This window comes from Onychostoma macrolepis, chromosome 20, assembly GCF_012432095.1.
Source record: "Onychostoma macrolepis isolate SWU-2019 chromosome 20, ASM1243209v1, whole genome shotgun sequence".
NCBI classification, from domain to species: domain Eukaryota; kingdom Metazoa; phylum Chordata; class Actinopteri; order Cypriniformes; family Cyprinidae; genus Onychostoma; species Onychostoma macrolepis.
In genome coordinates, this window is record NC_081174.1 from 1,812,604 (window position 1) to 1,833,941 (window position 21,338).

The 21,338-nt window shown below is 37.2% G+C and overlaps 2 protein-coding genes across 11 annotated transcripts in view; one reads left to right on the forward strand and one right to left on the reverse strand.

The window, feature by feature from the left end:
- amd1 (adenosylmethionine decarboxylase 1) overlaps positions 1-21,338 on the reverse strand; it is a 47,196-nt gene that overhangs the window by 20,665 nt on the left and 5,193 nt on the right. The window lies entirely within an intron of this gene.
- Positions 1-21,338, forward strand: part of cdk19 (cyclin dependent kinase 19) — a 55,629-nt gene that overhangs the window by 12,552 nt on the left and 21,739 nt on the right. For 5 of the 10 annotated variants that reach the window (XM_058756993.1, XM_058756988.1, XM_058756991.1 and 2 more), the window contains exons 2-5: positions 846-899; positions 1,188-1,263; positions 16,855-16,965; positions 19,015-19,155. In XM_058756993.1, the coding sequence (XP_058612976.1) occupies positions 1,240-1,263; positions 16,855-16,965; positions 19,015-19,155 (276 nt within the window). In that variant the 5' untranslated portion in view covers positions 846-899; positions 1,188-1,239. The remainder of the gene's footprint in view (positions 1-845; positions 900-1,187; positions 1,264-16,854; positions 16,966-19,014; positions 19,156-21,338) is intronic. The other 5 variants (XR_009267730.1, XM_058756994.1, XM_058756986.1 and 2 more) reach the window with 1 other exon arrangement.

Below are 21,338 nucleotides of genomic sequence, written 5' to 3' on the forward strand. Positions count from 1 at the left end.
AATATTACTTCTAATTATATAGGTATTTAAGCACTTGCCTGGAAAATGTTTGCAATTCATTGCATTGGGTAACAAAACATACAAACAAGTGTTGTTTATTTTTAAGAAAGGTAACTCAAGAACGCTTTGCATGTTAAATGCTATACAGAGTATATTTTTGAAATAATAAAAGATAGATATTGTATTGGAAATGAAGGCAAAAAGAAACATTTTGTGGTTCTGAAATGTTAATGAGTGATATTAATAGAATGTAATGAAATACACCTGTGTGAACTTGAGGAGAGCTTTGTACATCTCAGAAAATGAGTTTTTCATCGGTTGGTTAAAAGTCATTGAAAAGTAGCCAAGAAAAGTGAAGTTACTTTTGACAAAATGGATATTTAAATAGTTCATTCTATTTGCCAGACAATCAATCAATCACTCACTCAGTCATTGAGTCAATCAATCAATGAGTCAGTCAATCAGTCGGGCAGTCAATCATGTAAATTAGATGAGAAATAGGAAAAAAATCCTGCTTCAGCCATTCATCATTACAAGAAAGAAATTGGTTCGCAGATATTTTTTTTGGTAGAATCATGAACTCAGACTTGGAGAAAACTTCACTACAGCCGATACCTGCTTCACTGCTTAACTGTGTAATGATCTTTGTATGTGGCCATACAGTTTTGAGAAGTGTATCCATTTTGTATGAGTTAAAGCCTAAAGTTATTTTATTATTATTATTTTGTGTGTGTGTGAAATATTTGTTTGAAAAGCAAAAGTGATATTGATTAGTTTGACATATTTGATAGGTGAAATGTATACATATGCATTTTCTAAAATGATATTTTCTTTGACTTTTGCAGGCTTTGAACAGTGTATTGAGATTAATTATGATTTAAAAAAAAAAAATAATTGCTGTAAGTAAATTAACTTTTCACATCGCATTGTTTGTAGATTTCACATAGCTTGATTATTATTTAATTCAGTAATATCAATATCAATGCACATTGTTTTTATTTATTTCATTTTATTATTAGCTGAATAATTTATGACAAATAATATATTGTTATTCATATCTTAAATATAAGTTACTGAAATACAATATATAGTTGTTTAATAGTTATTAATATTCAAAAGTGTTGTAATGGTATATTTACTGTGTGTTTTTCCTCACCTTTAGTAATGTTGTGTTTGTGTTTTTACAGGAAGGATGAGAAGGAGTATGCACTGAAACAGATAGAAGGCACTGGTATTTCCATGTCTGCCTGCAGGGAAATTGCTGTGAGTTACATGAACTACATAAACTACTTTGCATACAATTATTTTTCATCAGCCGTCAGTTTTTAAAAACAAAAAATATGTAACACTTATTCACTATTAACTACGACTTTTCCTCAATAAAATCCCAAATTTTCTGTTTATTAATAGTTAGTGCGGTAGTTGTTAAGTTTAGGTATTGGGTAGGACTAGGGATGTAGAATAAGGTCATGCAGAATAAGGCATTAATATGTGCTTAATTACTACTAATAAATGGCTAATATTCTAGTAATATGCATGCTAATTAGCAACTAGTTAAGAGACCCTAAAATAAAGTGTTACCATATGTATACAGTAATCCATTAACAGAGGAATCCAGCAAGTATGCAGCACTATGAACTCTAACTGCCATAATTCTTAAATATTAGGCTACTATATATGTGTGTTAGTTTGAGATTAGTACAATAGAATAATTTACCAACCGCTCTGTGTGTAACCAAATGCCAACACCAACTAAAAAAAAGTGAAGACTTTTGCTAGGTACTTGTGAAAATAACCTGGAAGCTTTCTTTAAGGTTCAGAGTGTCATATCTGGTTTTGTCAAGGGCATTTGATTAAACTCAGGATCTTTTGACTCCCCCACTTCAAAAATCCAGATTTGACCCCTGGTTGTAAGGCAGTATTCTTTTTAAAGCTGATTTGCAGTGTGTGTGGTGAAAAGCAGTGTGGAGATGAAGTAAAGTTCAGTTAAACTGGCTTTTGGAGATTGGAGTTTTCCTTTAAACTGTTGTGTGTCAGAATTATTGGCACCCTTGTTAAAAATGAACAAAGAAGCCTGTGGAAAATAAATCTGTATTGTTTCCAACCCTTCAAGTTAAAGTGGCAGAAAAATCACATTATGAAATAAATACAAAAAGTATTGAATCAAAGGGATTAACAATGCAAATTTATTTTCATAGGCTTCTCTGTTCATATTTACCAAGGGTGCCAATAAATCTGACCATGACTGTAGGCATAATAATGGAAAACATTGTTTCTAATTTCTGTGGTAGGTGACAGGCTGAAACAGTTCAGGCTGTTTTGCCTTTTTTAAACTTTTCTTGTGTCACGCAAATCAGCCATACTCTCCCACAATCACATGACAAAAGTGTCCTTATTATCATATGACTACCGCAAGGTTAACACTCTGTTGTCATGTTGATTTTTGCCCAAATTATTTACTTTCCATTTGAAATAATAAGGCCCGTATGACTGTATTCATGATAAATTGTCATTGTTTTGTGTGTTAGCTTTGTGTAATCCTAATTGCACTTAATTATTGCCCAGATCATGTACTATTTTTAAAACAGTCATTTCTTTCGGTGCGTGTACAAAACGTTCAAACATTCTTGTTACTATTTATTATCTTCTTTGCCTGTGTTTTTGTACCAAAATGACAGAGATACCTGTCACAGACTCAGGTTTCATGAAGTAATGGTGAATCCTAGAGTATTTCGATGAGGTGTGTTTTGAATGTGCCTGGTGAGTCAGTCTAGTTTGAATGCAGCCGGTGACTCAATCGTTCTGTTGGTTTGTAACAATTGACTGTAAAATCCTGAGCTTTGTTCACAGTGAAGTACAATAGCTATCTGATCTTCAACAGAAATGCAGACCTTACCTAGGGCTTGGTTGAGATAAAGGTAGACTAAAACTTTTAAATGATAAACATGAACTTTTAAATTGCCTTTCAAGGTATTAAAAAGACAAATGAAGAGCTGCCTATGCTGTGAGCAATGTTAATGAAGGATTAGATGTATGACGTGACAACAGAACCAACTAGTCTGCTGTAACTGAAAAATAAAATAGCTTAGGTCTGAGTACAGAGACCTGTGGAACTCAACATAGTCATTAAAAGTGGTTAAATAATGAGAAATCTAAATTCTGTCATTAATTATTCATTCTCATGTTGTGCCAAACCCTTAAGACCTTATTTCATCTTCGGAACACAAATTAAGATATTTCTGATGAAATTCAAAAGCTTTCTGACCCTCCATAGACAGCAACGCAACTGACATGTTCAAGGCCCAGAAAGGTAGTAAGGACATTGTTAAAATAGTACATCTGACATCAGTCGTTCAACTGTAATTTTATGAAGCTATGAGAATACTTTTTGTGCACAAAGAAAACAAAAACAAAGACTTTCTTCTCTTATAAACACATAACAACACTGAAATAGGACACAGTTTATCTGTCATTTATCTGTTTCCAGATGCATGTGAAAGTTGTTGTTGCTAACAAACCCAGTCCATTTTCTTTCAGAATCATCATTGGCCAGTGGAAAGAAAATGGCGCACATAAATTTTATTTAAAATGAAGATGTTAAAGAATCATGTAGAGGCAGGTCCAGTTCCAAAAGCAAATCACTGAGGGTGCTTCTGAAATTAGTGATACTATCCCAATACTTGTGTGCCGATTCAATATATTTTGCAATAATTGAGTATCACGATTATATAGCTATTGCGATTCGATATTACAATTTATTGTGATTTTTGTTTGCTTGTTAAAGACTAGACAATGGAAAATCCTCGATGACACCCTTAAAGAGACTGTATACGATGAGTCACTTCTTTCTGAACTTTTATTTCAGGAGTATACACATACACAGTGTAGCTATATTTTAAAGTACCGTGAACCATGAAACTTTCAAGTACCAAAACCATGAACTTGCACATGAATATAATAGTCAGAACTTCAACAAAACGAGTAGGCAAAAAATACTTTCTGAAATAAACCATTTGGTTTTAGTCATGTTTAGTCATGTTTTCCCGTCAGTGTGTAAAATCTAAAGTGCATCCACACTTGGGATTCAAAACATGAAGGTGCAGAAAGAATTCTCGAAGAGGTTTGATCCTCTGTCATACAGCGTTGCCAGGTTTTCACAGCAAAACTCACCCAATTGCTACTCAAAACTAGCCAAATAGCGATTCGAGGGGGATCCCCTGGTAAAAATTGCACTCCATATCGAATAACTTCGCTAACTTCTCCCCACAACCTCCTAGGAAAAGTCAAATAATTAAATATAAATCAATTCTAAGATAAACCAATCGATTTTTAAATCGTTGAAAAAAAAATCGCGATAGTTAGGTTAATACATTTTTTCTCCCACCCCTACTATTTAGATATTTATATTCATGATTATGTTATGATTTATCACTATGCCAGTCATTGCAATTTTGAGAGTTAATCCTGCATTTATATGCAGATGTCATTCCCAAAACTTTGCAGTGAGCACATAGCGCACTTGATGCATTGAGGCTCTCCATAGCGCGCAAACACAAATAAGCATGGAGCATTTGCCAAATCTGCTTTGCCAGCATCCTTTTATTTACAGCTTCAACTGAGGGAATCATAGCATGACTGCTGTTAATAATGCATCGGTAAGACTTTAGTGTGGTTGCACATTAACTTTACACAGTGGTTACTATGAACTAGTGAACAATAGCATTATTATTAAATATGGGCTCATGCAAATTTCTACATGTATTTGTTTTATATTAAAATAAAGTAAGAGTATCAGTATGAACTAACATTAACTAAAAATGAACACACTTAATTAACATCATAAATGTAAATGATTGTACATATTACTTATTAGTATCTTTTGAAAGTGTACTGCTCCAGTGACACTATTTCGACAAACTATTTCCTGTCTAAATACTTTAAAGCTGATATAAAGCCACCCAGCTTTATATCAAGCTGATGTAAAGCTGCTTTGACACAGTTTGCATTGTTAAAAGCGCTGTACAAATAATAGTGACTTGACTTGACTTGACAGATTTAATAATCTGCATTAGGTCATCCAGGGCGTCAGTTTTTTCATATTATATAGAAGGCAAGTTTGATTCTTATGCATTGATTACACATCCTGTTGATTCACATGCATTGTACAAGAAGTGTGTTTTCTGAATTGTGAATTGCTTTTTTCTGGTCAATAATCATTTAAAATATTTTTTTAAAAAGCAACGTGCAAAAATGGGTGAAAACATTGATTCAGACAGAGCAAGATGCAAGGCAGGGAGCACGTGAGTAAACAGGAGGAAGTAGGATAAACACTACTATTGCTAAAAAAAAACAGAAGAACTAACCTAGAGTAAAATGCGTTCATTTCAGTGTGGATTGTCTTGTGGATTTGTCACAGTGTAATGCAGATTTGTAAAGAGGCTGCTATGGATTAAAGGATGACGTTCTGTGCCTCAGCAAATGACACTAATAAATGGCCCATAAATATTTGTGCTTATTTGTATTGGACTGAGTTAAGTGCTTTGCATTGCCTTCACCACAAACACATGCTCGCCTACCAACAAATGCATGGGCACTGCTCGATATTTTCTCTTACGTCTGAGCTTTTCTCTGAATTGCGGGTGGCGATCTTCACTTTCAAATGCGACGTGCGTCAGCGCCACTGTTTGTCTTTCTCTTGGTCCTAATCAGTTTGTTCTGAAATAGACTTTTAAGGTGTGGCCATATTTGCATAGACTGATCTTGAAACAGGTTCTGCAGTCTCATGTTGAACAGCCACAGCAGTTTTACAGAAAAAATATCTGTATGGTTGATTCTCTATTCACAGGAACTTTTGATTCCCTGAACGTTTGTAAAATGAAACATTCAAAATACTGTAAATAAAACATGTATCATATGTTCTGAAATGAAGACGTGCTCATTGTCTTCAAAGTTTTACAGTTTCTATGGTCACTGAAATGTCACTTCATGGCATGACAAGATTTTAAATAAAGTGCACTATACACTTCATTAAATCATACAAAAATAAATACATACATACATAGATAAATAAATAAAACCTATGAATACAAGCAATTCCTTTAAGAAAATCATTTTTAAGCACATTTTATGTTTTTATATAAAATAAAATAATAAAATACATAACATATAATAACTCTTTTTTTCGTTTAAGTGTCAGCATTTCCTTTGCTTAACAGTCTGGCCCCTTAATTCCAGCGAGGGCAAATCTTAAAGCCTGGAGGCTTTGCTTTTTCATAACAATGTCCCTGTGCATAATTTCTCCCTTTTCATTTTTCTTGCTTGTTTATTTTCAATTATGATTAATTAAATTTTCTATGTAGACTAAACTTCAGTTTGAGAACAAAAGTATTAAAGTTTGATATAGTTCATTACTGCTGTATCTTCATTCATCGTCTAAAATAAAATACATTTTCTGAATAAAATGTGAAGGGTGCTAGTTCGTGCTACCACATTGCTTGGGTGTGTGGGTGGTTGCTATTATGGGTGCTACCAAAAACTTGTTTATTCACTTTACTGCAACTCCTTAATATAGAATTGATTCAGTAGCAGCACAATTGGCCCAGGTCTTTCCTGAGATTGAAAACAACTGCATAACAACATTGTTGTTGAGGTTGAAACGTCGTGGGTATAGAGGTCTCAGAAGGCCACATTGAGTCACGGCACTGAGCATTGTTGTTGCGCTGCTTGCAGACAATTTGTCCATTGAATTGTGTTTGAATTGTTTAAATCCAAGCGATTCTTTGTGTAGTGTGTTGCTGATATACAGGTCACGTACTGTCTGACTACCTGTTTGGACTTATGCTGTTACCATCAAACTAATAGGATCAAACACTCTTTCTCAATCTCTGAATATCTGACCTCTCTTTTACTTTGTTGGAAAGGCAAAACAATAGTCATATTGTTCCAGAGCTGGGTGAAAGGTGTTGAAGTTGGCTAGTATCAGTTGGGAATTGTTATTTTGGACTTTGGTTTCTTCATTTTAGGGCCATTTTATAGCTATATTGAGCTGCATGCTGTTGCTTGTTATTATGTTTTCAACATTTAATGTGTTCTAGTTTTATTAGTTTAAAAAACTAGATAGATAGCTATCAGATCACATTTAACATATATTGTTCCCGTAAGTAGCTTTTGTGTAGCAGTAGCAGGATGCATCTTGGTCGCCAGAAGACCGTGGCCGCGGCGTTGGAGCTGGAGAGCAAAGGAGAGATTCCCTCTTATCAGGAGAATGAATCAGGGGAACCTATGAAGACTCTGCTCTGATTAAAAGAGCACAAAAATCTGACTAAATCTCCTTGCAGTGTTGCATATCATAGAGGCTGAGAAAAGCACTCAATTCTGCAGACAACAGGTAGCTAAATGCCGTTATTACTTCATGGGCTTTGCCCACTGTGAAGGAGGATCCAAGTACTCGCAGAAGGTTCCTTGAGGACCACCCCTAAGCAGACAAGCCTTACACCGGTTTCACACCACAGTGCGTAAGCAGCGCGTATTTTTTTCGGCGCCCATGTTAACAGATTAGAGCATTCACATCGCACGCAGAGGCGGCGTAGCAGGAGCAGCAGTGCCACGATCGTTTCAGCACCGAGTCTATTTTTGCTGCGCTGCTTACGCTGAATTAAAGCCACAGTGTATTGTTATATATCAAAATTGACCTGATTAACATTAAAAATAACACATTTCACCATAAAATAATGTAAGTGAGGTGTTTCGTGTTTCACAATCACCATATGAAAAAATAAAATGCACGAAAACACATCACTTCCACAAGTTTTTGCCCAAACTTCAAAGGTCTGTTAAATTAATAAAACTAAAGACATTTGTTAGCTTTAAGATTACTTTTTCAATTCAATTATTCAATCCAATTACACTTTATTGTTGGAATTCTTTCCAAAATTTGTCATGCATCTCACAGCTTGTGTCTCACATCAATTCACATCGATAATTACTAAACAAACAATATAATAGACACACCTTAATACAAACAAAAAAACAGTGAACATAAACACACGGCTACAGTGCATTAGAAGAGTGAGTCCTTTCTATTTTCCAGACCCCAGAGGCCTATTTGAGCCCCCAATTCTGATTTAACAATTTTACAGACTGATACACAAAAGATTTAGGCTACGTTATATATTCAATCTAGCAACTCAGCCTTCTGTTGGATGGCAAAAATGTGTATTTCTCATACAAAATGTGAGAAGGGTCAGACATAATCTTTCCTGACAGGGTCGGCAATTTTTTCGTATACTATATACAGTATCTTGAAAACTTAGGTCAAGTTTATCGTGTAAACTACCTATATATAGCATGTTATTTACATATGTGTGTGGGACAGAGGGGAGGGGGACACACGCATCAGAGTATGCTGGCCATATTATACATCAAAGCACATGGCACACAGTGTTTGGAGGAGAACGCTGGAAAACGCTGCATTAAATCCAAGATGGCGGCGCGCTCAGACGCAGCGGCTTCTCCGGGTCCCAAAGACAGTGCTTTTATGTCTTTTAATGTCGTCTGTTCGTCTCCAAACAATGTCAATTTACCGCTAATTCATCGGGAGATCACTCCGGGATATATCTATGATCGCCAAAGCCTTTTGGATATCAACAACACATACAAACACAAACTCTCGCCGGCGGCTACTGAGAAGCTACGAGGCCTTTGTTTACTGCTGGAGCCGGACCTCGAGACCGCGGCCTCGCCTACTGACGCTACCCGCACAAGGCGGCGTCGCAAGCGGTGTGAGAGAGGATGGAAGCGCGGTAAGCGCGGTAAGCGTGGAGGTATACGAGCCAGGCTAAGGGCTAACCCCTTAAGACCGGCTCTTCCAACACTCATGCTCTCAAACGTTCGCTCTCTGGAAAACAAACTGGACTTAATTCAACTCAGTCGGTCTACACAGCATGAGGCAAGGGATTGTTGTGTGTTTGTTTTCACTGAAAAATGGCTAAAGGACAACATCCCGGACTCCGCCATTCAGCTGCATCGGGCTAAACTGCTACCGAGCGGACAGAGATTCATCACTGTCTGGTAAGACTCGGGGTGGCTTGTGTGTATATCAACAAAGAATGGTGTAACAATGCTGCGATAGTATCAAAACACTGTTCATCGCTGGTGGAGTTTATGTTTGTGAAGTGTCGACCGTTCTATCTGCCGCGGGAGTTCACGGCCATTGTTATTGTCGCGGTTTACATCCCCCCGTGTGCAAACGCATAGGACGCGCTTCGCGAGCTGTACAGCGCCATCAGCGAACAACAAACAAATAACCCCGACGGCTTTTTCATCATAGCCGGTGACTTGAACCACGCAAACTTAAAGACAGTTTTGCCAAAGTTCTACCAACATGTGAACTTTGCAACAAGGGGAAATAACACACTGGACTTTGTTTATACAATAGAGAAAAATGCATACAAAGCTGAACCCCGCCCCCACCTCGGGTACTCGGACCACATCTCTGTTATGCTAATCCCAGCATACAGACCACTTCTGAAACTCACCAAACCGGTTCAAAAGCAAATCACGGTATGGCCAGAAAATGCCACCTCAGCACTGCAGGACTGCTTCCAGGACACAGACTGGAACATGTTTAAAGAGGCGGCCACCTACAACAACCACACAGACCTACAGGAGTACACTGAAACTGTGACTGCTTACATCAAAAAGTGCATAGATGATGTGACAGTCACCAAGACCATCACCACACGCGCCAACCAGAAGCCATGGATGACAGCAGAGGTTCGTGGGCTGCTAAAGACCAGAGATGAAGCATTCAGATCAGGAGATAAAGCAGCCCTCAAAACAGCAAGAGCCAATCTGTCTCATGGCATCAAGAAGGCAAAACATCAGTATGCTAAAAAAATCAACAACAACTTCAGCGACAGTAAAGACACTCGGACCCTGTGGCAAGCCATCCAGACCATCACTGACTACAAGGCCCCGCCACAGGCCAGTGACGATGACACATCCCTACCAGAGGCACTCAACCACTTCTACTCACGATTTGAGATACAGAACGACACACCTGCACAGAAACCACCCACATCTCCAAACGACCAGGTACTCTGTCTCTCCCCAGCCGATGTAAGGAAGACCCTATCCAGGATTAACCCACGAAAGGCTGCGGGCCCCGACAACATACCTGGACATGTACTGAGAGACTGTGCTGCACAGCTGACGAATGTCTTAACAGACATCTTCAACATCTCGCTGAGCCAGGCAGTCATCCCCACGTGTCTCAAATCCACCTCCATAATCCCAGTACCAAAGAAGTCACATGTGTCCTGTCTGAATGACTATCGTCCCATAGCACTGACCCCAATCATGATGAAGTGCTTTGAGAGGTTAGTCATGCATCACATCAAGTCCAGTCTCCCAAGCACGCTGGACCCATTCCAGTTTGCATATCGTCCAAACCGTTCCACGGACGATGCAATATCCACCACTCTCCACCTAGCTCTTACTCACCTGGAACAGAAAGACTCCTATGTAAGAATGCTGTTCATCGACTTCAGCTCAGCATTCAATACAATAATCCCACAACAGCTCATCCACTAACTAAACCTGCTGGGCATTAACACCTCCCTCTGTAATTGGATCCTGGACTTTTTAACTGCAAGACCTCAGTCAGTCCGTATCGAGCACTACCACACTGAGCACAGGGGCCCCACAAGGCTGTGTGCTCAGCCCGCTGCTCTTCACGCTGCTGACCCACGACTGCACTGCCAAGTCCAGCTCCAACCACATCATCAAGTTTGCTGATGACACAACTGTGGTAGGCCTCATCAGCAACAACGATGAAACGCACTACAGAGAGGAAGTGGCACAGCTGGCTGAATGGTGTGGTGCTAACAACCTATCCCTCAATGTGGGTAAGACAAAAGAGGTTGTGATGGACTTCAGGAGAAACTCTGTTGACCACCCCCCACTGACCATCGACGGCTCAACCGTGGAGAGAGTTGGTAGCACTAAATTCCTGGGGGTGCACATCACAAAGGATCTCACCTGGACCACCAACGTCACATCACGTCACTCAACAAGAAGGGACAACAGCGCCTCTACTTTCTCCGTCGGCTGAAAAGGGCAAGTCTCCCTCCACCCATCCTCACCACCTTTTACAGGGGCACCATTGAGAGTGTGCTGACCAGCTGCATCACTGTCTGGTATGGGAACTGCAGTGCTGCTGACCGCAAGACCCTACAACGGACAGTGAACACTGCCGCAAAGATCATCGGTGCCCCTCTTCCCTCCATCCTGGACATTTTCCTTGCACGATGCTCCAGCAAGGCCTCCAGCATCGTGAAGGACCCCACCCACCCCTCCCACAACCTCTTCCAGCTCCTGCCATCAGGAAAAAGGTACCGGAGTATCAAAGCTCGTTCTGTCACATTGCTCAACAGCTTCTTTCCCCAGGCTGTGAGAGCTCTTAACTCCAATCTCCCTGTCCCCGCTCTGAAACCATGAACACCTCAGCCCCCCAACTATAAATAACTATTGACAAATTTCTCCTAAGTGCAATTCTGGGTGTGCTACACACAGGTGAGTGGGCTATACAAACCACCTGTAGTAACGCACTCGTCCCACTATATGCACACTAGACACTTTCTATAAACACTCCCTGCAACAAAGACTCAATAAGATAATATATGTTTACTTGAATATTGCACTACAAAATAATGTTTACTGGAGCATTGCACTACTAACTCTTTTGCACTATGCGCTGCTTCCCACAAAATCTCTCTTCTGAACAATTTAATGTAAAAAAATATGTATTTCCTGCACAATTTCATGTACAAATATCTCTTTAGCACTATTTCATGTACAGTATTTATGTAAAGTTCTTGTACAGTCTCAGTTTGTGTATGTGTAGTCAACTAGGTATAGTAGTTATAGTATTTATAGTATATGTATAGTCAGATGGTTAAACTGTTGTATAGCCCTATTGTGTTTTTTTGGCCGTTTTTTCCCATATTTGCATTGCTGTATGTGTATCTCATGTCTAACTAGTATGTAGCACCGTGGTCCTGCGAGACACGACATTTCGTTCCACTATATGTCCACACATGTAGCAGAATGACAATAAAGCTCAACTTGAACTTGAACTTGAACTTGAAAATGCGACAGAATTGATGATACTCATCTGTATTTGCAGTAGGCCTACACACGCCGCGGTTCAGCTGCCAGTGTGAAACCGGCGTCAGTCGCCCTCATGGGTGAGGAGGAGGATTTGTACCACTGCTTGGTCCATTTATGGTCTGATCTCCTGTCAAGGTTGGTGCAAGGCAAGGAGATTGTTGAAACGTAGATCAATATGCAAAGTGGTACTTATTAAATGGAAACAAAACTCTCTGGACCTTGGGATCACAGGAGAAATGCAGAAACATAGCAAGCCATAGACAAGACTGGACAAAAGGGAACTGAAACACAGGTCTGTAGATGCACCAAATAAACGAGCAACTAAACACAGGTGAATGTAATCAGTAACTAAGGCAACCAACAAGAGAGAACACATTCAGAAACCAAGGAAAGCATGAAGTAAACACAGGAAAAGAGAAAACAAGAACAACGGAATGAAATAAACTTCAAAACAGGAGACTTAGGACACAAAATCACAGGCAAGACACGACAATACTAAAAACATACAAGTTGACTTTATTTACTTTTTTGTGTTCTCAAATTGTCTGTGTTAGGTCAATCAACCAATCAAACATAGCTTGTATCTGACAAAATACAAGTTGAATTTTTTTATTTACTTTTTTGTTAGTGGATTGTTGTGTAGCAAAAAACTGTATTAAAAAATGAGCTGCATTTTACACTGTAAAAAAAATATATTTGCTGCTTGCACAATTCACTTAAAATAGGCTAAAGCATTTTGTCGCTACTTAATTCCATTGTGTTAAATCCACTTAAATATGTAAAAAGTATATGCACATGGCAAAAATGCCGTCATCACAGCGCAGGCAGAAGTGCAAATTGACTTCGTTTCATGCAGTGGTCTGCATTTTTTTTGTAACTTGAGCGAACCGTGCAGGCAGTGTTGCATTCAATGATTAATAACTTCAAGGCAACATTGGCTGGAAAGATAGGAAAAAACTGATATGCAAATCTATTTATACATTTTCAAAATAGGATATATGGATGTATGTAAGCATTTCAGAGAATATTGTGCATGGATTTCCTTCACTTCCCCAAATGTTGCAGAAACATTTACAGTGGAAATGTACTGATCTACACCATGTTGCAGGACATAGTGATGACTAAGACTCTCTCGTTCTTCACACATTGCAAAACACCAGCATGTCAGTCACATCTCAGCGCAAACAATCTAACCTGCTGACTGGAATCTCTTAAACTATCTGCTAACAGTAGCTATTATTTAGACAGTTTTTTGCAAAGCAACATACACTTCTTACAGGAGCAATTCCTCTGGAGCTACCTGCCTTGCTTTAGTGTGCAGTTGTGGCTGTTTACGAATCGCCTCTTACGGGATTTGAACAGATATGCAGTTACCAGCCCAAATCTGTAATCAGTTGACCACACCTTGTCATTTGATTGAGATACTCAACAGAGACATGACTGTAACCTATATTTTATACTCCTTTTCAGTGTGGCTAAGTGGACCAGCAATAGCTATTATTTTAACATGTACAGTTGTGGTCAGAATTACTGGCCCTCTTGGTAAATATGAGCAAAGAAGGCGAAATGAATCTTTTTTAATGAATCTTTCATTAAAAAATATTCACAAAAATCTAAAACAATTGACAATAGTAAAACAATTGAACATGGGGAGAAATCACATTATGAAATAAATATTTTTCTCCAATAAATGTTGGCCAAAGTTATTAGCACGCCTAGAATATATGAATATGTATACACTGCCGCTCAAAAGTTGGGATCAGTAAGATTTTTAACGGTTTTTAAGGGAGTCTCTTCTACTCATCAAGGCTGTTTTTATTCGATCAAAATACAGAAAAACAATAATATTGTGAAATCTTATTGCAATTTCTGATATTGGTTTCCTATTTTAATATACTTTAAAATAGAATTTATTTCTGTGACGCAGCACTGAATTTTCAGCATCATTACTCCTTCAGTCTTCAGTGTCACATGATCAGAAATCATTCTAATATGCTGATTTATTATGAGTGTTGAAACTGTTGCGCTGCTTCATATTGTTTTTTGGAACATTTGATACTTTTTTCTTTGATGAATACAAAGTTAAAAAGAGCAGCATTTGTTCAAAATAGAAATGTTTTCTAACAATATAAGTCTTTACTATGACTTTTTATTCATTTAACACATCCCTGCTGAATAAAAGTACTAATTTCTTAAAAAAAAAAAAAAGAAAGAAAGAAAAAATGTACTGACCCCAAACTTTTGAATAGCATTATATATTTTTAATATATAATTAAAAATATTTTATTCTTTTTAACTTTTTATTAATCAGAGAATCCTAAAACAATATCACAGGTACCAAAAAAAAAAAAAATGAAGTAGCACAACGGTTTCCAACATTGATTATAAATCAGTATATTAGAATGATTTCTGAAGGACACTGAAGACTGGAGTAATGATGCTGAAAATTCAGCTTTGATCACAGAAATCAATTATATTTTAAAGTATATTTAAAATAGAAAACTGTTATTTTAAATTGCAATAATATTTTTTTCTGTATTTTTGATCAAATAGATCAAGCACTTCAGCTTCTTTAAAAAACATTAAAAATCTTACTGATCCCAAACTTGAGCGGCAGTGTATATATATATTGAAATTGTCCACTCATAGTGACTAGAAACATTAAATTAACCAGATTTGAGTGGACAATTTTATAATACAGTTCTGATGTGCATTAAAAGATTTTTAACTTCACAAAATAGAATGAATGCTCTCTGATCCCTTGCAAGGTGTTCTTCAAGGGATTGCATGAGGCATTATAGGAGAGAACTCCTGTAGCGATAGGAGAGCATGGCGCTAGCAACGTCAAGATCATGGGTTCGATTCCCAAGGAAAGCAAGAGCTGATAAAATGTAGAAACTGTAACTTGAATGCAATGTAAGTCGCTTTGGATAAAAGCGTCTGCTAAATGCATAAATGTAAATGTAAACTCAGAGCAGTTATCTTGGCAAATGGATTGTAAAAAGTAATGTGTAATAATTATTTACATCTAGAGAGACATCTAGAACAATACTGTCAAAGGTACATGCTTCAGTCAGAGTTTTTGCTTTTGTTACAAATTTTTGGCATCTGGTGAGATTATTCTGTATTTCTGGAACCCTTGTTTGTATTTTTCTTTCTTTTTACGGTATTACTGGACTGTAGACAATAGTTTATCACTACTGTTAATTTTCTGTTAATTTTACTGCTTTGTATTGAACCACAATCATGCTGCATGGCGGTATCCTTTGTGAGATTTAGCTCTCACATATAACCTTTAGCATTCTGCTGTAATATGTAACTTGGAATTCATTGTTTGAAAAATGTCATGCTGTCATTCTGCCTCATATTTAAACAAGTTAAGTGACCTTTATTTATTTAGTGCATTATTCAATACAGATTATGTCAAAGCAGCTTTACAGTGTTAAAAAGGAAACTAGTGTGTTGATAATGTAGGAGCTATTATAATGCTTTGGTGCTGTCTCACAGCTTCCTGTTTTCTCAAATCTGTGCCAGGAGAATTCAACAGTTTTATGGAAGTTTAAATGGAATTATATTGTATCACACTTTGTGTTGTCTGACTTTGTAAAAAACACTTTATGCTTTGTGTTAACAACACAGTGACATTGTTTACACCTGGCATTAACATCCGTCTCGTGTGCTCCGATCACAAGTGGACAAATATTGTTAATCTCAAATGTGCCTCCAGAAGGGCAGCGTTTCTGATTTCTACACGCATCACTAAAAACAGCCTGGGCTGCGTTTCCCAAAAGCATCGTAAGCCTAAGTTGATCGTAGATCCATTGGTGGCAATTGGTCTACGATGTACTTGTGCTCACGATGCTTTTGGGAAACACAGCCCAGGTCATTTTAAAATAGTAGGAATTCTGATGAAGTTTAAATACTACTATGTTTGTGCCCCTAGTGTTAACACTGCAAATGTTGCCGTCACATGCCTTTTTGCTTGAATGCTTCACTTGGTCACCACATACATTTTGATTAATCGTATCGGACGAGTTTGGGGGTTTCATTTACACTTGGCCACAATTTGCATTATATGGTTCACTTCACGAAAAGCAACATATGTGTGCTAGATTTTGTTTATCATCAGCTGATTTCAAAGGGAGAATATAGTGCTCACCACTTTCAGTGAGTTCAATTACTGGAAGTCAGTCTTCAGAGTGCTCAACATCGTTTATCCACCTTATTCTTCCCATAAAAATGGGCACGGCCATTTGTAAATTTAATGTGCCTGGCTTCCAGTTGTTTCTAGCTGTATGTTTTGCTGCTTGATATTGCAAATTGGTGGGTCTTACCATATTATTTGAATATATTAATTATGAACACACTGGTTTGTAGTGCAAACAGTTTTACTGTTTACTGCACGTTGTTATTATTCTCATAATTTCCCTACAGCGGCTAATGAACCAGACGTGGCTTGCCTATAGACTTACTTCTGCGTTGAGGAATAAGGTGGATACGTGTATTTATTAGCACTATCCAATCATGATAGGATTGCTCAAGATGGATGTTGACATCAGGGTCAGAATTTGTGATAGAAAGTTTATTCTGCATTCCCTGTTGTAAATGCCTTTACATTTATGTGACATTTGGAAAATGAACAGGTGAAGGAACAGACGAATATGTCTCTCTGTCTTTCTGCAGTTGCTGAGAGAGTTGAAGCATCCAAATGTCATCGCCCTGCAGAAAGTATTTCTCTCTCACAGTGACCGCAAAGTCTGGCTCCTGTTTGACTATGCTGAGCATGACCTGTGGGTGAGTACACATGTGCACATGCACTCAAGTTACTATAATTTTGCCCTTTTTTTTTTTCTACGTTTTGTGTTTACAGAAGAAAGAAATTCATAAAGTTTCAAAGAAAATGGTGACAAACATCAAACAGTATTTATCTTACATTTTCAAGAACTTGATACCTTGAATACATCTTAGAAGTGCTTCACACAGAAAACATTTTCTGTTCCACTGTGCTGCTTTGTAGCTGATTTTCCTTGTAAACATGAGTTAGGTGGGAGTCTTGCCAAAGTTTTAAGATGCTGTGTCAAGTTAAAGGAATTCAAACATTGTTGGAGCTGATAGCCTCGTACACAGCTCTTTTGAAGTGTAGCACAGTTGCGCTTTGGGTGACTGTACCATCTGAATTTGAGCTTGTGGTCCTTTTTCGAACCTAATAAATAAATAAAAGACAAATCAAAAATAAATCTTTAAATCTTCATATCTCAAGACCCTGGCTTTGTTTTCTTCATTGCAGCCGCTTGCACGTATACTGTATTGTACTGTATTTTAAAGCTAAAACGTGTTAAGTGTGAATGGCTCAGTTATCATTATGTTTATCATTAATGTTTAAAACACATTTTTTAATTGTTAAATGTATTAATTTTTAAATGTATTACTATTTATACTGTTTTAAGTACTATTTATTCATAAATACTATGTTTTGTGGTGAGGTGCATCACATTTCACAATCTGAACAAACATTGCCATGTAAAAAGGTCAAATTATCTGATATATTTAGAGACTTGGGGCCAGATTTACTAACAGCTGCTCCAGCGCAAACCTTCTTTTGGTGTTAAAAAACTACTGTCAGGATTTACATTTTTACGATTTAACACGTGCAGTGGAAAGTAGCCCTGAAAAGTGTGGACACAAGTTATTTTTGCGGCTGATCTTCCTGCATATGCATTTGTAAGTGTTTCCCTTTCAGATGCAAAATTAATGGGAGGAGAGTAATTAAATGAACAGAGTGTCTATTTACACTAAGTGCAAATAGCCCACCTTGTTGGCAGAGACTATTTACACTAACTCCACCCACCAACATGTGATTGGGACAGTCAACATTATAAAAAACGGTTGTAGTTCATCAGTTCCATTGGCGCAGATGGTCTTTTTGACACGATCGACCTGGGTTCGAACTCGCCTTTTGCTGAACTTTTTTTCTCCCTTTTCAAATCTTGTATCTCATCATAAAGGCAATTTATTTTCAATAAAAATGAAGGAAATAATCAAAAAGTTGAAAATAAAGTATCGGGCAGGTTTAGGGTAGGTGTAGGGAGGGCTTTATTGTACCAGTAAGGTGGCATCCATTTAATAATTTGAATTAAAATTATAATTTACACTCAATACGTTATTATTGCGTACTGTTTTATAATGTACTACAATACTGAGGTGCAGATAATTGCCACTGTTTGCAACAAGTAGCATAAATAGCAGAAAACGCTGCTATTTTAACATAGTGTAAATAGAATCCATTGCTATTTGCACTTAGTGTAAATAGTCTCTATCTCTATTTACACTTAGTGCAAATAGCCGCGGCCTTAAAATGAATGATGCAACATGATTTACTACAGTTTGCACTTGTCTGTTTACTGGTATTATAAGCCATTATTTACTGCCCAAAAAAAGCGTCCACTATTTGCATTTGTTAGTAGATTGCATGCACCTGATTATCATGGGCTCTGCTTGTTTGTGCTGCTCTTGGTGGATTGCGATGGTCATTATGGAACTGATTCAGCTGCGTCTGTGTTTTTTATTTCGTGCGTTGTCAGTAAATCACCCGTAGAACTTCCCACTCCCATCTGTGCTGTTATGGGATTGCGCTCTCATGCTAATTTGCCCTGTTAAGTAAATCTGGCCCTTATTGACCTTGGCACTTAGGATCTGCAGGGTCCTCTGTGTGATTAGTATTGTTTCTGAAAATTGATTGATATTGATCTTAATTTGGTAGTGCGTGACCTCAGCAGCAAAAAAAAACAAAAAACTAGTTTATATAATACGTACACACAACTTTCACCCGTTCTTATGTTGTAGCACATCATAAAATTTCATCGAGCATCAAAGGCCAACAAGAAACCCATGCAGCTACCGAGGGGGATGGTGAAGTCTCTGCTTTACCAAATCTTAGACGGCATCCATTACCTGCATGCCAACTGGGTCCTGCACAGAGATCTGGTGAGTACAGACACGAGCCTGATCACAGAGGAAGCATTTACACTGCAAGGCATGATGCACTGCTCCAATCTTCCGACACACATCTGTTTTTTCCCCCCTGCTTATTTACATTCACTTAAGACTTGACAATATGAATTATAAATGTTTTGTAACAGGAACAGCAGAATATTCAAAGCTTTTGCATCAGACAAAACTTGTGTAGTGTTACCAAATGTTAAAGAACTACTTCACCCCAAAATGAAAATTTTGTCATTTTTGTTACATTACATTACATACATTTCTTTACAAACCCATATGTTGGTATTTTTGTTGTGTAAAAAAAAATTAAAATAAATATTGAATGCAGATATTTTCAGTAACAAGCTTTTTGTCATTTGATGCTGGGGTGTAACACAAAGCATAGTGTTATAAATGCTGATTCATTTTTAAAATGTGAAAATATAAGTGGAATTGGCTAGATTTACTGTTATTGTGGAGAGCTGTCATCAGTCTGTGAAAAGGCTCTCTACACGTCAGTATCTTCTTGTTCTGTGTGAACATGACTTTTAAAAGAACCATATTACGTTATTGTGATCATGCATTATTAAGTGTGCTGGTCGGAGAGTAAAGTGCAACTGCAACCAGAGAGCAGTCAATCTGTCTCTGTGATGGAAACATAAACCTAAAAAGAAATGTTGCTTTTCTGTGGAGAGTGTTCTTGGCTTCTCGTCCTGTGCGCAGGGTTTAAATCCCTTCTTCAGCAATGAAATGATTGTTCTCTGGTGTCGTTATTATGACGCTCTGCCTTCTTGTTAGTGAAAAGGCTGTGGTTGCCAGGTGCAGAACACAGAGGCAAAACACATACTGATAATAGGATAACTATTATTATTAAAATGTAAAAATAAAGAAATATTTGTCAGTGATTACTTTTATTAAAGAAAAGTAAAATGAATTGCTCATTTGAAATTGAAAACTCAATATTTGATTAGATACAGTTAATTTACGGGCATGCAATATTATGCACTACACAGAAAAGTCTGATAAAAGCATCTACATTATCAAAAATTATATTCCGCATTTTGTGAAGGTGTTTTATCTTATTTAAATCATTGGCTACGTTTTACAACAATGTATGCCAATAGTTTTACGTAAAGGAACTATTTGACAGTCAAAGTAAGAAGAAAATAAAGTTGGATTTAGACTGTAGCAGGCTCTTTTTTTTTTTTTTTCTGTGTTTTTTCCAGTAAATCAGTTCTGCTTACATACCTGATCCATGGACTGGATCTTAACTAAACTAAACTACTTGTGCATCGTTCAGCTGGTGTTAACATTCGTCAAAAGCATCAGCACACAGACTGGGACTGATATGGATTGAATCCAGTGGAAAGTGTCACACGGATTGTCTCTGCACTGTTATGTAATCCTATCAATCCTTGGTGTGTGTCGATCAATAACATACTCTGTCATTAACCTAGTTGTATATAAGAGAAATAGACATTGTTACAGTGCTCAACAGCTGACTTAGTCAACATGAATTATAAATGTCATTTAACAGGAACAGAAGGATATTCAGTGCTTTTGTATTTCGTTTTTTTTTTTTTTTTTACTGTTCTTAGAAAAAAAAGTTGTGTAAAAGTGTTTAAGGGAGAGTTCTGTCATTATTTACTTAACTTCACTGGTACATTTTTTGATTAGGGAACATTGTAGTTTCTTATTAGCATGGATATAACTCACATATTAGCTGTTTATTAGTATTTATAAAGACATATTAATGTCTTATTCTGCATGAACATATCTCAGATCCTTTAATCCGACACCATACCTAAATTTAACAACTACCTTACTAACTATTAATAAGCAGGAAATGAGGGGTTTATTGAGGTAAAAACTCTAAGTTGATAGTGAATATGTGCTCCTAATCTAAAGTGGTAACATTTTCATTCTAAACCCATATGTTAGTGTTTTTAGTGTGTATTTTTACAATTATTTATGCATCTCTTTTTCATACAGCAGAAGTTGACATTAAAGGTGCTATAGAATGCATTGATACAATATTTTAAATTGTTCTCTACATAGAAGGTATGTGGCTTAGGTAAGGGCAAAAAATCCCCAGAAACAGTTTTACATGTCCATTTAAAACCCTAGGATTTGTCCCTCGAATGAAATGGTCTGTTATTGGCTTATTCGGAAGGGTCATGAATAAT